The sequence below is a fragment of the Aegilops tauschii genome, chromosome 5, assembly GCF_002575655.3.
Source record: "Aegilops tauschii subsp. strangulata cultivar AL8/78 chromosome 5, Aet v6.0, whole genome shotgun sequence".
In the NCBI taxonomy this organism is placed as follows: domain Eukaryota; kingdom Viridiplantae; phylum Streptophyta; class Magnoliopsida; order Poales; family Poaceae; genus Aegilops; species Aegilops tauschii.
This window is the reverse complement of record NC_053039.3, coordinates 219033984-219047205: the sequence shown is the minus strand read 5'-3', so window position 1 is coordinate 219047205 and position 13222 is coordinate 219033984. Positions and strand designations below refer to the sequence as shown.

Below are 13222 nucleotides of genomic sequence, written 5' to 3'. Positions count from 1 at the left end.
TTTGGGAAGCTTCCGGTGATTTTTATTTCTTTCGTGTCTTGCAGACCTTTATTTATTTAGGTATAGCTATTTTTGCTAGAGTCAACATGTGTCCCGCAGAGTTACCTATTTAGATTTTGTCATTTCTTAAGCTTTGTGAGGTTTAGTACGATTTTTAGTACTGTTGTTTCATGTGTGGTTGAACTGAATATCTTTGTTCAACTGGCCTGTTGGTAAATACTAAAAAATTGGCACGAAAGTTAAAGATTGATAGTGCTGTTGATTTAAATCTGTTAATATCATGTTTTATTTTTCCCTATGTGTTGCATTGATTAATTAACTCTTTTTCCCCTTGTTTGTAGTGGAAAACTCAAGAGGAGGTTGTTTTTTCGAGTGAATAAACGGCCAGTCCTGGAGATGCCGTCGTCTCAGGTTCCCAAGATTTCATCTCTGCACGATGAGTTGAGAGATGGCCGTGGTGTTGAGGGTGCTGGTTATGTTCCCCCTGGCCCTAGTAATGCTAGTACTTCACAGAGGCAGGGGTTTGGTATTGATGTTGTTGTTTCTGCGTTGGAGCACGCTGAGCATATTTTTAGTAATGTGTGTTCTGAGCTGCAAAAGATCCCAACGACAGTTGAGCGTCTGAGCTGTATCAATGGTATCCTTCCTGAAGGTCATCAATTTAACGCTGAGGAAGCAGCAGACTATATTGAGATGGAGATAATTTTAATTGGTGATATGCGTGACGGTGCTGCTGATCTAGTTCAGAGCTCGGTTCGTCTGTTGACCAACATGAAGCGTTTCAAAACTATGCAAGACTCTCGCTGCAAGCCATATGAAGAAAGTGCAAATGTTGTTATCAGGCCGATTGAGCAGGATGAGGCTGTTGCCACCGACAACAGGGCTGGTGATGGTACCGAGGCTAATGTTTCTGATCACAATACGAATGATGTTGGCTGGGAGTGCCATGTTGGTGATGTGAGTCAGTCCTCGGTGTTTGCAATTTTTACTATGTTGTTCTGCTATCAGTATTGTAGTTGAACTTCCTCATCTTCATCTGTTTATTAATTTTTCTTTCATGCAGATTGAGCAGGATGAGGCTGCTGCCACCAACAGCAGGGCTGATGATGGTACTGAGGCTAATGTTTATGATCACCATACGAATGATGTTGGCTTGGAGCGCCCTGTTGTTGATGTGAGTCAGTCCACGGTGTTTGTATGTTTTTACTATGTTGTTCTGCTGTCAGTATTGTAGTTGAACTTCCTCATCTTCATCTTTTTATTAATTTTTCTTTTCATGCAGGAGACCAGTCATAATGTTGAGGCTGCTGTTGACCGTGGAGTTAATGGTCCATCTACTGATAAGTGCAAGGTTACTTTTATTTTTATTGTGTTTATAGATATTTCTTGAATTTTCATGCGCACCAATGTGCCTTGCTTGTTCATTTTTCTGTCCCACACCGTTACGAATTTGCAGGTGATACCTACCTTTTTGTTACTGTGGTTTAATTCCTTGTGTTTATTGTTGCTAATAATAGCATTGTTTTTTTTTTTGCTTCATTACATATGAATCAGGGTCCTGTTGTTGGCGACGAGAATTGTTCGACCGTTGGTGATGTTCCTTTGAATGTTAGCATCAGCAAGATCGATGATGTTGTTGTGAATGCTGCTAAGGTTTTCTATGCACCTCTTGCTAGCTTATTTTGATTGTTAGTTTTGCTCATATTATTCACTTTTTCTGAATTCTTATTTCTTCAGATGACTGATGTTGAGCGTGAGGCTGTCGTTAGTGGTGGAGATGATGCTCGTGGTGTTCCATTGAGTAGTGGGCGCGATGTTGGTACCAAAGTTGCTGACGAGGATGTTGGTGCTGCGAGCATACTTGATGCCAAATCGTCTGGTGTTGGTATTGCTGGGAATGAAAGTGTTTCTGATTGTGAAGATTTGCCGCCGGAGAATTTCCCGCCTGGAGGTCTTGATTACGGTGATGCATTGGAAGATGCATCTAGCATGGAGGAGGTGCCATCCGAGGATGATGATTTACTTCTGTGAATTTCTTCTGGCCCCTTGACGCAGGAGGCGCTTGTGTCGTCCCAGGATTTTCTTTCTTCAGACCCTGAAAGTGCAGCGATATTGGTGTCCTCACAAGATCTCCCATCGTCAAACCCTGAAACTGGAGGCATATTGGTGTCATCATAGGAACTCCCGTCGTCAAACGCTGATAGTGTAGGTAAGGACTTGTAAATGAGGCGTACTTCTCATTTATGGCATTTTGGACATGTTCACTTGTAGTGCCTGAACTTATTATTTTTCTTCTTTTTCTGCAAGCAGAAGGTGCTAATGTTGTTAAGGTTGATTTGTTTTATTTCGCTGTTACGAGGTTGCGCACGAACCGTTCAAAATGGTTAGTTTGGGATTTTGCCCGTATCATTTTCATCTCTTTTTCTTTCTCTCATATGACTATTGTTGTTATTGCAGTAGTTTTAATTCATGTAATATTTTGTGTTTTCTTAGTGACAAGCCGATGTTTCAAAATAAAGAATGTGATGCCAGTGTTGGTTCTATTGCTAAAGCGTTTGTCCCGACTGGCATGCTCAACTCAGACAGTGCTGACGTTGTTTTATATTCTCTACGTCAGAAGTACCGAGACACTGACAAGTTGATAGTTCCCAGATGGGTGACGGTCAGTATTTTGCTTTGTAGATAGGATGATAAGTTATTTTTGCAATTTTCTAACTGTTGTTGTTCTTTTTGTACAACAAACCAAGATCCGTGATGAAAATATTGATTCCAATGTGCTAAATTGGTTCACGAGATCAGGGGCTGATGGTTTTGACCAAGTAGGTGAACTTGATCTTTTTGTACTCATGAACTAGAACTGTCATGTTTTCTTGCAAGTTTGAGAGGTGGGAGAATGAACTTGAGTAGCCTGCTTTTACCCCTGTACTTATGAATGATGTGTGCTTCATTTTTTAAAGCTGCACTTATTGTCGCAAGGAAATTGAACTGATATGTTTGTTGCAAGTTTGGGCAGTGGATATAAACTTGAGTAGCATTTATTTTTTGTAGTGGGTTGCTTACTCAATTAGAACTTATGATTATCTGATTTTTGTTTGTACTTCTGAATTTCAATTTCCCTCTTTTATTTAATTGTTTGGAGGCTGAATTTTTTGTTTCATTATGATTTGTTAAATTCATTTTTCCTTTGTGATTTTTTTGTCAGCTTCTTTTCCCTACTTTTGATCCGCCGTCATTTGTGGCTACCATGAAGCCTAGCGAAGAATCTGGGCATTGGTGCTTGATTGTTCTGAATTTGAGGTTCCATCGTTTCAAGTGTCATGATTCACTCCGTGATGAAACCTGGGGTGATGCAGTTAGATTCTGAAGGAATATGACAGATAACATAAAGAAGCTTTGGAGGGAGTCTAGCGTAGACAAGGCCAAACCGTTCTTTCCGGTGCATATTGATGGTTTCTCTTGCGAGTTTGTGCGGGTGCCGCAGCAGGAAAGCACGTGAGTATCCTTTTTTAATGATTTTTGTTAGTTGTTTTTGTTGCTGGGGGGGATGGTGTTCCTGTTTTTCTGGATTTGTGATGTGCCCTTTTGTATTTTCTTTTGTTAATAGGCATGATTGTGGCTTCTTTATGCTACAAAACTGCAAGACTTATCATTGTCGGGAGGATGGTGTGATTGAAATGTTGGATTACAGCCACGAAGACATTCTTGACATTAGGAAGACTTTGCTGTATACCTGCGCAACTAGCGATGTGTTTGATGTTGAATTCCGGGGTTTGTTTGGCATCGAACCCTGTACGTATGCATGGCCTTTTGTAATTTTTTGCAGCTTGTACTTCTTGATTAGTACTGTCATGAATTATGTATTTCAACTTACCCTTGGTGCGGTCTTTTCTTTTCTTTTTTGTTTTTGCAGGTGACTGGCTGGATCTTGGTGAGCACGACTACAGGATCTTTGGTAGCCAGTTCTCGGAGCTCAAGCGCGTAGCTATTGATCTTAGCCAGGGCCGTTCTCCCGAAAAGACAAGATCTGGTGTTATGAAGGGGTGGTTGGGAGCTCTGAAAGGTTCTACGGCTGCTTGTGCAGAGAGCCCCACTACACCCAAGAATCCCATTGTGGAATTGATAGACAGCGATCATGATGCGTTTGACAAGATTGCTGGCATGGGAAGAGTCACCAGGAGCGCTGCTGCCAAAGGTTTATCTCCCCTTGTTGGAATAGTGGCTCGTAGAGCTAGTGGTGCTAGGAAGGATCCTGCTTTGGATTCTGGCAATGTTGTAAGCAGGAAGCGTGCGCCCAGAGCTCCTATAAAGTTTTGCTCCCCTGTGCAGCAGCTTCAGCCTCATAATTTCCCTCATATGGACAAGGCTCGCAAGTTGTATAATATGTTGCTTAGTGATGAACCATGTGAGACGTATGCTGAGTGAGTATCTCTCATTATCTTTCCTCTTCTTTTCTTCTATTGTTTGTAACTGCTAGATAAATATGACCTGAACTGTTCCTTTTTGTACAACTTGAACTGCTATGAATGCCTTATCTTTCTTCCCCTGCTTTTTTGTTCTTGTGTGTGTTGCAGGAATACATTCTCAATGATACCTCAGCCTGATGATAGTGTAACTAGCTTCACTGGGAAACGCATCTAGGAAGTTTTTACACCTGGGCAAATGATGGAGGGTGATGTAGTGGACTTCCTCATTGATGATTGGAAGAAAGATCCCGAGAGAAATGCTGATTTTGCGTCTGGAAAAAGGGTAGTGCTGAGTCCATATTTCATCACGGTAATCAATCAGATCCTTTGTTTCTGTTAAACAAGACTACCTATTGTTTTACGAGTTTTAATAATACTTTGCTTGTTGATCCTTTTCCCCAGTCTATTTCTTTTTTGGCTTTTTTGCAGGTTGTGCTTGACTGCATGTTTTACGGTGATGAAAATAAAAAAGTTTAATGTGGAGAGTGCATCGAGAGATTTCAAGAGCTATGTTAAAGAAAAGGAAGACTTGCTCAGTGCTGACCTTGTGAGATCTACTAGCTGATTGTTGGTTTTATTTGTTTGTTGTCATGATGGTTTTTATTTTGAATATTTAACATCTCTTTTTTGGTCATTTGTTTTCAGATCATGATGCCTCTATTCAAGCCTATGGTTTTACCAAAGGATAAGAAAGTGAACCACTTTTCCTTATATGTCATGAATCGGTACCCAAGTAGCGTTGACATCCTTGACTCTTTACCTTATCCGAAGAACCATCGTCCTTGAAAGAACACCTATCATAAAGACTGCGAGAAGATTGTGAGTGACATTTATTATCTGTACTGGATTAATTTTGCCGCATCTTTGTTTCTGCTTTTCTAAGACCTAAAAATGTGTGATTTCTTTTCTTTTTTTACAGATCTCCAGGTTGGTCCAAGTAATGAAGGATGTGTATGGTGATGCTCAGTACAATGCGAGCAAGCAGCCCAAATGGGAGCTTTTTGCAAAGAAACCAATGTTTGTGAAGGTTCCACTTCAAGGGGCGAATGAATGTGGCCATTATACTCTGAAGTATGCGGGATCCTATGATGGTGAAAAGATCGTTGAGAACATTCGAGATAATGACGTGGGTTCTAGTTGAGCTTTTCACTTTTTTGTGTTTGGCTGATTGTGTATTCTTCTTTTTAATGTGTCATGATTTTTGATAATTTGTTTTATTGTTTTTGCAGCCTCGTATTGTTGATTGGAATGCTGAGGATCTGTATAGAGTTGTGTTCAACCGGAATAACCAGCTTCTGGTGACGGAGTTTCCCAAGGAGGTTCAGGCTTTGGCTCGTGGTGCATAGAAGAAATGGTCATCATTTGCGTAGTGAAATGGATAGTTGTGTGATATATCTCTTGAAAGCATTGTAGGCTTTGTTTGTAGTGTTTGGATGTCTTGTTAAGTACTATGTAATAACTGGTATATTTTGTGTTGTGTTTAAGTGTGGCACAATTTTTAACAATCTTTTTTCCATGATGATAGTGTGGTTGAATAGCTGTTTTCACTTGTGTATATTTCATTGGGAATTCGTTTTGGTTAAGTTCTATTTTTTGTACTGAAGTCTTGTAAACTAGTTGAACTGAAACACCTTCTTACATGTTCATTACGAGTTGTTGCTGGAAAGGTGAGATTTATTTTATTTTCATCTGTCCCAGCCTAGGTTGGACCTTTATAGTTTATGTACCCTCTTTTCTTGTACTTGTAGTATAGTTCTGTTAGTACTGAATTGTAATGTCATTCAGCGTAAGGCTTTTAAAATTTGGTGTTACGATAGCACTCGTGGATCTAGCGTGAGTGGAGTGACGCTTCTTTTGTTATGTAGAACTGATTTCATATAATGTATTAGAATTGAAGTTTTTTTGGTATTGAAATTATTTACGACCAAGTTGCTACATGATCTCTAGCCAGATTTTATTTAAGTATAAGAAATTTAGCAAAATTTTGAGGGCCAAATTTTGGTTTGAACTTCTTGAATTTTAGTAGTTGAACTTCATAGTAAAAGTTAAAGCACTGGTTTAAATTAGCTACATTTAACGAATAGGCGTATTAAGTTCATAATTAGTTCACTAGTCAATGTGGGCCGATGCTTCTGTTGTTTGTTTTTTGTTAACTTTTGTCCTTGGTTGAACTATAATCTATTTGGTTGAGTCTTGGCCTTCTTTCTCAAGGCATTAATTGGTATCATCATAGCACTTAGCGAATAAACTAAGTTGTACTGAGATTTCAATTGTGCTAGTACTTTTATCATTTTATTTTATTTTTGTTGTTTGAAACTAGTGCCTCACTGGACAATGTGGGCTGATGCTTCTGTTTTCTTTCTTGTGATTTTTCTCCTTGGTCGAACTGATATCTTTTTGATTCAGTTTTGGCCTTCTTTTTTCTAGGCTGTGGTTCTTCTCAAGGCAATGTTTGGTATGATCATGGTACTTGCCGTATAGACTAAGTTGTACTGAGATTTAAGTTGTACTATTACTGTTATTCTTAGTGTGTCACTGTTTTATGGAATGCGAACTGAAACTTCCCGTTCCTTTTTATATTTTTGTAGAATGAATGTACCGCTTGTTCAAGTGTACCAGAACTCTCAGTCCTAGCATGCTAGTGACTAGGAAATACATACTGATGGTTCTTTGCTTTTCCTGTTGTAGTACTTAGTAAATTTCTAACTACTATTAGCACAATGTTGTTAGTACTGAATGTTGTCCTCGGCTGCAACTTAGTCTTTTTAGTGTTCTTCTGAAACTAAAAACTGATTTTTCGTGTGATAGTACTACCATACATGTATAAGTTGTACTGAGCGTCCAAGTCTTCTATTTGTTGTTGTCCTTAGTTAGTCCGCCACTGTTTTTTTGTGAAAATATCCATGTGTGATTTTGTTGCTCCATGCCTAGTGCTGTGTGGCAGCCATCAAGTTTCAACTTCAACCTACTTCAACTTCAAATGATGGATCAACAACATGGGAAGCTAGCAAACTTGTTGAACGACATAAGCAAACGATGTACTTGATAGACATAGGCAAACTTGTTCAAACCCTAACACACATAACATAAGGTAGCTGGTTCAACATAACGAAAGCAAACTACAAATCTGAAACAACAAGATTAAGGACAAGCAGAAGCGCGAGCAACACGAAGGCAGACTTTCATGCATCTTCATCCCGCGAAGTTGCAGTGGTAGTAGGGGTCAGCCTCCTGCTCTTTTGAAATATCCCAACCTGTCACGATGTTGTCGATTGTCTTCCATGACTTGTACGTGGCGTACGCATCTATTCCTGCGTATGTGATGAGGTTGTCTGGCAGTGGGCTGGTCCCCCACAGTTTGTGGTCTGCCTTGTCCATCTTCTTCTTCATGTCTTTGTAGAATGGGTGGATGACGCTGCCTGCAAGAACGGCCAAGGAGTCGTAGTATTTGCTGGTGTTTGGATCTTTCCACTTGCGTTGCATGTCGATGAAGTTGTTGGGGTTGATCTCCAAACCAGACTTGTCCAGCATCTTCTTGTCACCTCCAATGTGAAACCGACAAATGTGTACAATTTCTCGCCCTGCAGGAACTGTTTGAGGCGCTTGGGCCTGCAAGGGGGGAGACACATATTGAAGATTAGTGTTCTTTTTTGCAGATTTAATTCTTTTGCTTTTTTGGTTTTACAAGTGATAATCCATGCGGTAGATGCTTATATAGTATAAGTCATGGATGAATGTAGTTCAGAAACTAGTACACTAAATCCTGAAATTAAATTCAACTACACCATGTTATTTTTCTTTTTTGCTATCTTCGGTGCTTGATACATCTTTGTGCATCAATTCTATATCAAGTTCAGAAATTAATTTGAGAAACATGTGCATCAAGATATGGACCTATAGCACTTCACCAAACATCTTTTAATACATCGATTCTATAAACTATACTAATGCATCAAGATCAGAATCTATGCTAGTACATCAAGTTCAGAAATTAATTGGGTGCATCAAGTTCAGAATTCTATAAACATTTTTCATATGCTAATCCAGTGCATCAGTTTCAGATGCTAATCTGGTGAAACAATCCACTTCACAGTTTCAGAAATGCATGTAACTTGAGAAACATGTACTCGTGCATCCACTTCACAAACTATAGTAGTTCATCTAGTTGGGAAACAAGTTTAATGAAGTTTTTAGGGAGTGGTACTAGTACAACAGATGAATGAATAGTAGTATGTGTTACCATTTTGTGGCCGCTGCGATACGGTACACCAAGCAGAGTTCCTCGATGCACAACTGCAGGACTGCTGCCGTCTGTGGAGGTTCGTCTTCGCTGGTGTACTCCACATCAACTCCGATGAAGCTCGGATACAAGCCTCCGCCCATCATCCTGAGCCTGCTCATCACCTCGTCGGCCTTGTCTGGTTCCCTGGTGCAGACGATCTCCAGCGTCTCTTTGCCGGGGAGCTCAACCCCTGTGAGGATTCTTATGTACTTGCGCTTCTCGCCGGGGACGTGAACGTCGACGAGGTTGCTGCTCTTGTCCGACGTATCGCCATGATGACGCTTGGCGGACGGTTCCTCCGCCATCGCCTTCCTCCGGCAACTGTGGGCTTGGGAGAGAGAAGTTTGTGGTTTGTGTGCAGTGGAGATGGAAGCGGCAATGGTGGTTCTGTGAATGAGGCAGAGATGGAAGACAATGGGGTATTTTTGCAGTCCGTCGACGGGGATGTGTGGGAGGCGGTTCGTCGGGGGCGTGGGTGTATTGGTCGTGGGGGTCCCCGTTTGCAGTCCCTTGTGGCAACCGCCCAGTGGGTGGCGCGGGTGGTGGCCTGGAAGAACTAACCGTCCAAGACAAAGGGTTTTTACTGTTGCACTGAGTAGTCTTGTCAAGTTGTACTTATGATCTGCTAAATCCCACTTGCACGTCTCAGGGGTGGTGATGATGTCATTTTGCACTGTTTAGGTGACGTATGCTTTGTGATGTTTTTCCGTGTGGATGTTAAGTATTCTTTTTCCACTAAAGTCTTATACACTAGTTTATCTCAAAACATTTTTCAGTGCCCTGGGAGTTGTTGCTCAAAACTGGTACTTATTTTATTTTCTTCTGTACCAACCTAAGTTAGGCCTTTATAGTTTTTGTATTCTCATTTTAGTGCACTTATGGTTTAATGTTGTGTGAACTGAATTATAATTTCATACAGCGTACGGATTTGAAATTTGGTGTCACAGTGGTGTGAGTGGCCTGACTGATCCTTCTTTTTTAGTACTGATGTCATATGTATGTTTGAACTGAGTTTATTTTAGGGGGGGGGGGAGGGGGGAATTGAGATGATTTACGACCAAATCGTTCATTGAGGTGTGGACAGATTTTATACAAATAATAAATTTAGCATAATTGACAAAGAAAATCTATTTGAACTTGTTGCATTTTAGTAGTTGAACTTGTCAAATTTTATATAAATAAGAAATTTAGCATAATTGACAAACATTGTCTATTTTGAACTTGCTGCCTTTTAGTAGTTGAACTTGTCAGATTTTATATAAATAAGAAACTTAGCATAATTGACAAACATTGTCTATTTGAACTTGTTGCATTTAGTAGTTGAACTTGTCAGATTTTATATAAATAAGAAATTTAGCATAATTTAGAAAGAAAATCTATTTGAACTTGTTGCATTTTAGTAGTTGAACTTGTCAGATTTTATATAAATAAGAAATTTAGCATAATTGAGAAACATTGTCTATTTGAACTTGTTGCATTTTAGTAGTTGAACTTGTCAGATTTTATATAAATAAGAAATTTAGCATAATTGACAAACATTGTCTATTTGAACTTGTTGCATTTTAGTAGTTGAACTTGAAAGTAATATTTAATTCGGTTTTTTTTCAATTATGCACATTTAACAGATAGGCTATTAAGGTCTCTTCTTTTTAGAGGTTCATTGTTTTTGTATCATATTTTTTCCTTTTTTTTATCATCCGTAGTGTAGAGCTAAAATTATTTTTATTTATATTTTTCGTATTTAAAATTGTTGCCTGCGAACTAGTATTTGAATATATATATTTTCAGTTTCGAATATTTTTCTTGTAGTTTATATTTCTTTGCCCCGCCCTCTAGTTTGTTTTACTGGGCTTATTGGTGGGGTGTTTGCAGACGATTTAGGCTATTGTGCCGTTTTCCGGCCCAAATGGCCCGCGCGGCTGTGCAGTGTGGCGTGCGCGTGCGCTCTGGGTTTAGTCCCACCTCGCTAGTCGAGGGGGCTCTATACCTGTTTATAAGCGCGACCGAGGCTCACCGGTCGAACTCCTCTGAATACTTACCTGAGCGCTTATACACGGCGCTCGCTCTCTATCATGACCTGTGGGCCCTAGTCGGTTTGCCCTGTGTTGTGCGGATTACTAGGGATACGCCCACAGGCTCGAGTTCAAGTATGTAGCAGCATCAGGGCCTGCGCCTATCCTTGGGCGGTCATTTTTTTCTTTTTTGTTTGTTTGAATCTAGTACTTGACTCCACCAGTAACTTGGACTGATCATTTTTGTTCTAGTTCTTGTGAGTTTTGTGTAAGTGTAATCTTTTTCATTTGAGTTTTTTACCTTCTTTTTTGTGTTTGTTTTTGTGATTGTTCGCAAGGGTCTTCTGGTGTCATTTTCAGTACTATGGTACTTTCGTGTAGACTAAGTTGTACCGATAGTCCATTCATAGTAGCACTTATGTTGTTAGTCTGACATTCTTTGGGGGGTGTTAAGGATTGATGCTTCTTTGTACTTTTTATTGTAGTAAGTATGTACTGTCCGATCAAGTGTACTAGTACTGTCATTCTTAATCTGCAAGTGACCAACAGAAGTGTGTGCTGATGCTTCTTAACTTTTTCTGTTTGTAGTACTTGTTAATTTTCTAGCAGCTACATATGAATGAGAACACTACATGGACTACTAAGAATTTCTGCATCAACTTCTGAAGCATTGTTAAGGAACTCAAATTGTGCTGATTGTTTTCAACGTTATGTTTTCTATACAATACTGAATCGAAACTACACATGGAACAACGTTGTGTGATTAGTTGCTTCATAACTAGTGCTATAGAGCAGCCACAAAGTTCCATTCAGAAGCTACTTTGTATTTGAAATGATGGATTAACAACATACGAAGCTACCAAACTTATATAATGAGATAAGCAAAACATTGTACTTGATGACATAAGTAAACTTGTTCAACCATGACAAGCACGACATAATCATACTGGTTCAACCCAACAAGAGCAAACTACTAATTTGAAACAACAAGATAAAAGGCAAGCACAAGCGGAAGGAAAACTGTTGGGGGTATAACTATTGAGTATAAACCGCCCAGGGGGGCAGGTTATGCTCATAGTGATTTACTCATATTGAAGCCCACGAAGACAAGGAGTATGGCGCTTTACGGAGGAGATTTAACAAGAAGGCCCAAAGGCGGATTAGGGCCCGTAGATGTAAACCGTCATAAGATGTATGACTTGTGTTGTAAGATAGGAAAGAGTAGAAACCGAGCCGGACACGTTTATGAGCCGGCCGGGATTCTGTGAACCGTCGGGTGTGAACCTGTGTATATAAAGGAACGACCCGGCGGCGGTTTAGGGACAAGAAACAGCAGATCGAGAGCCAGGCTTAGCGTATTCGCTCCCTGGTCATCGAAACCGTAGCAATACCACCTCAAACTGGATTAGGCCTTTACCTTCACCGCAAGGGGCCGAACCAGTATAAACTCCTCATGTCCTTTGTCCTGCCTAACCCCTTTAAGCTAACTTCGTTGCGATGGCTCCACGACTAAGTCCTCACACTAGGACATCTGACGTGACAATTCCATGACAGTTGGCGCCCACCGTGGGGCTATCGCACAATGGTTTCAAGTTCTTAGAGGGCAATTTCGAAGGGCTCAAGGGATACGCTGTGGGCCGGATGACCAAGAGTCGTCGCGGCAAGCTCTACATCGACGACGCAGGCTGGGGCCCCGAGGCCGGCTCGATCGAGTACGGGTACCGGGTCCCTTTCGACGGAATTCATGTTTTCATTGGCAAGATTGGCGAACCGGGCCCTGAGCCGGACATCTGCACCGACATCATCGAGACGGCTCAGCGTGCAAGACCCGCCCGAGTTCAGCCCACCATGAAGCGTGCCTTCGTGGGATTCATTAACGGTGCAGAATCGGAATCGTATCTAACGGTGAGACGGTTGTCTATTCAGATGGCGAGTCATCCACCGGTGAGACCGAGTCATTGTACCAGTTGCAAGATGGCCGGCTTGGGGGCTGTTCCGATGGCGACAATATTCCGGACCCCATTGAACCACCGAACCGGGTTGCAATCTTCATGGCCGGTACACAGCCCGCACAACACTCATCAACTGCAGCAGAATTGATTTCCGGGTCAGCAGCGGCGACGGCAATCGGGGCAGGAGGCCCTGTGCGCCCGCCGGCCCAGGTCTTAACTGACTTGGTGGACAAACTGATAGCATTGATAACAACAGTGGTTAATCTGGCGGATCAGGATTAGCATAATGCGGCGGTCGCAAAATTGCGTGACGAGATAGCATAGGCCAAGGAGGAGCTGAACGCGGAAAACACCAGGATGGCTGAAGAGCGGGCCGCTTTGGATGCTCAGGCACAGCGTATTCAGGCGGAGTCTTACCGGCTCATGCTAGACCAGAATGCTTCGAACAATGTGATGAGAAGGAGGCATCAGACTCGTCTTCCCCCGGTTTGTGAAGCAAGAAATCTCTTTAAC

At 41.2% G+C, this 13222-nt stretch overlaps 1 protein-coding gene across 1 annotated transcript; it reads right to left on the bottom strand.

Moving 5' to 3' along the window:
- Window positions 1-7655: 7655 nt before the first annotated feature.
- Window positions 7656-9050, bottom strand: LOC141022690 (uncharacterized). The gene is made up of 2 exons (XM_073498954.1): window positions 8733-9050; window positions 7656-8072 (listed from the first exon to the last, which is right to left on the bottom strand). The coding sequence occupies exons 1-2, from the start codon at window positions 9048-9050 to the stop codon at window positions 7656-7658; spliced, it is 735 nt and encodes a 244-aa protein (XP_073355055.1).
- Between the last annotated feature and the right edge of the window lie 4172 nt (window positions 9051-13222).

What these genes read in the sequence shown, in the direction of transcription:
- LOC141022690 (XM_073498954.1), bottom strand. Translation starts at nt 9,050, where the DNA reads ATGGCGGAGGAACCGTCCGCCAAGCGTCATCATGGCGATACGTCGGAC. An exon ending in GCATCGAGGAACTCTGCTTG is followed by an intron (nt 8,073 to 8,732) that starts GTGTACCGTATC and finishes CCCCCCTTGCAG; the next exon opens with GCCCAAGCGCCTCAAACAGT.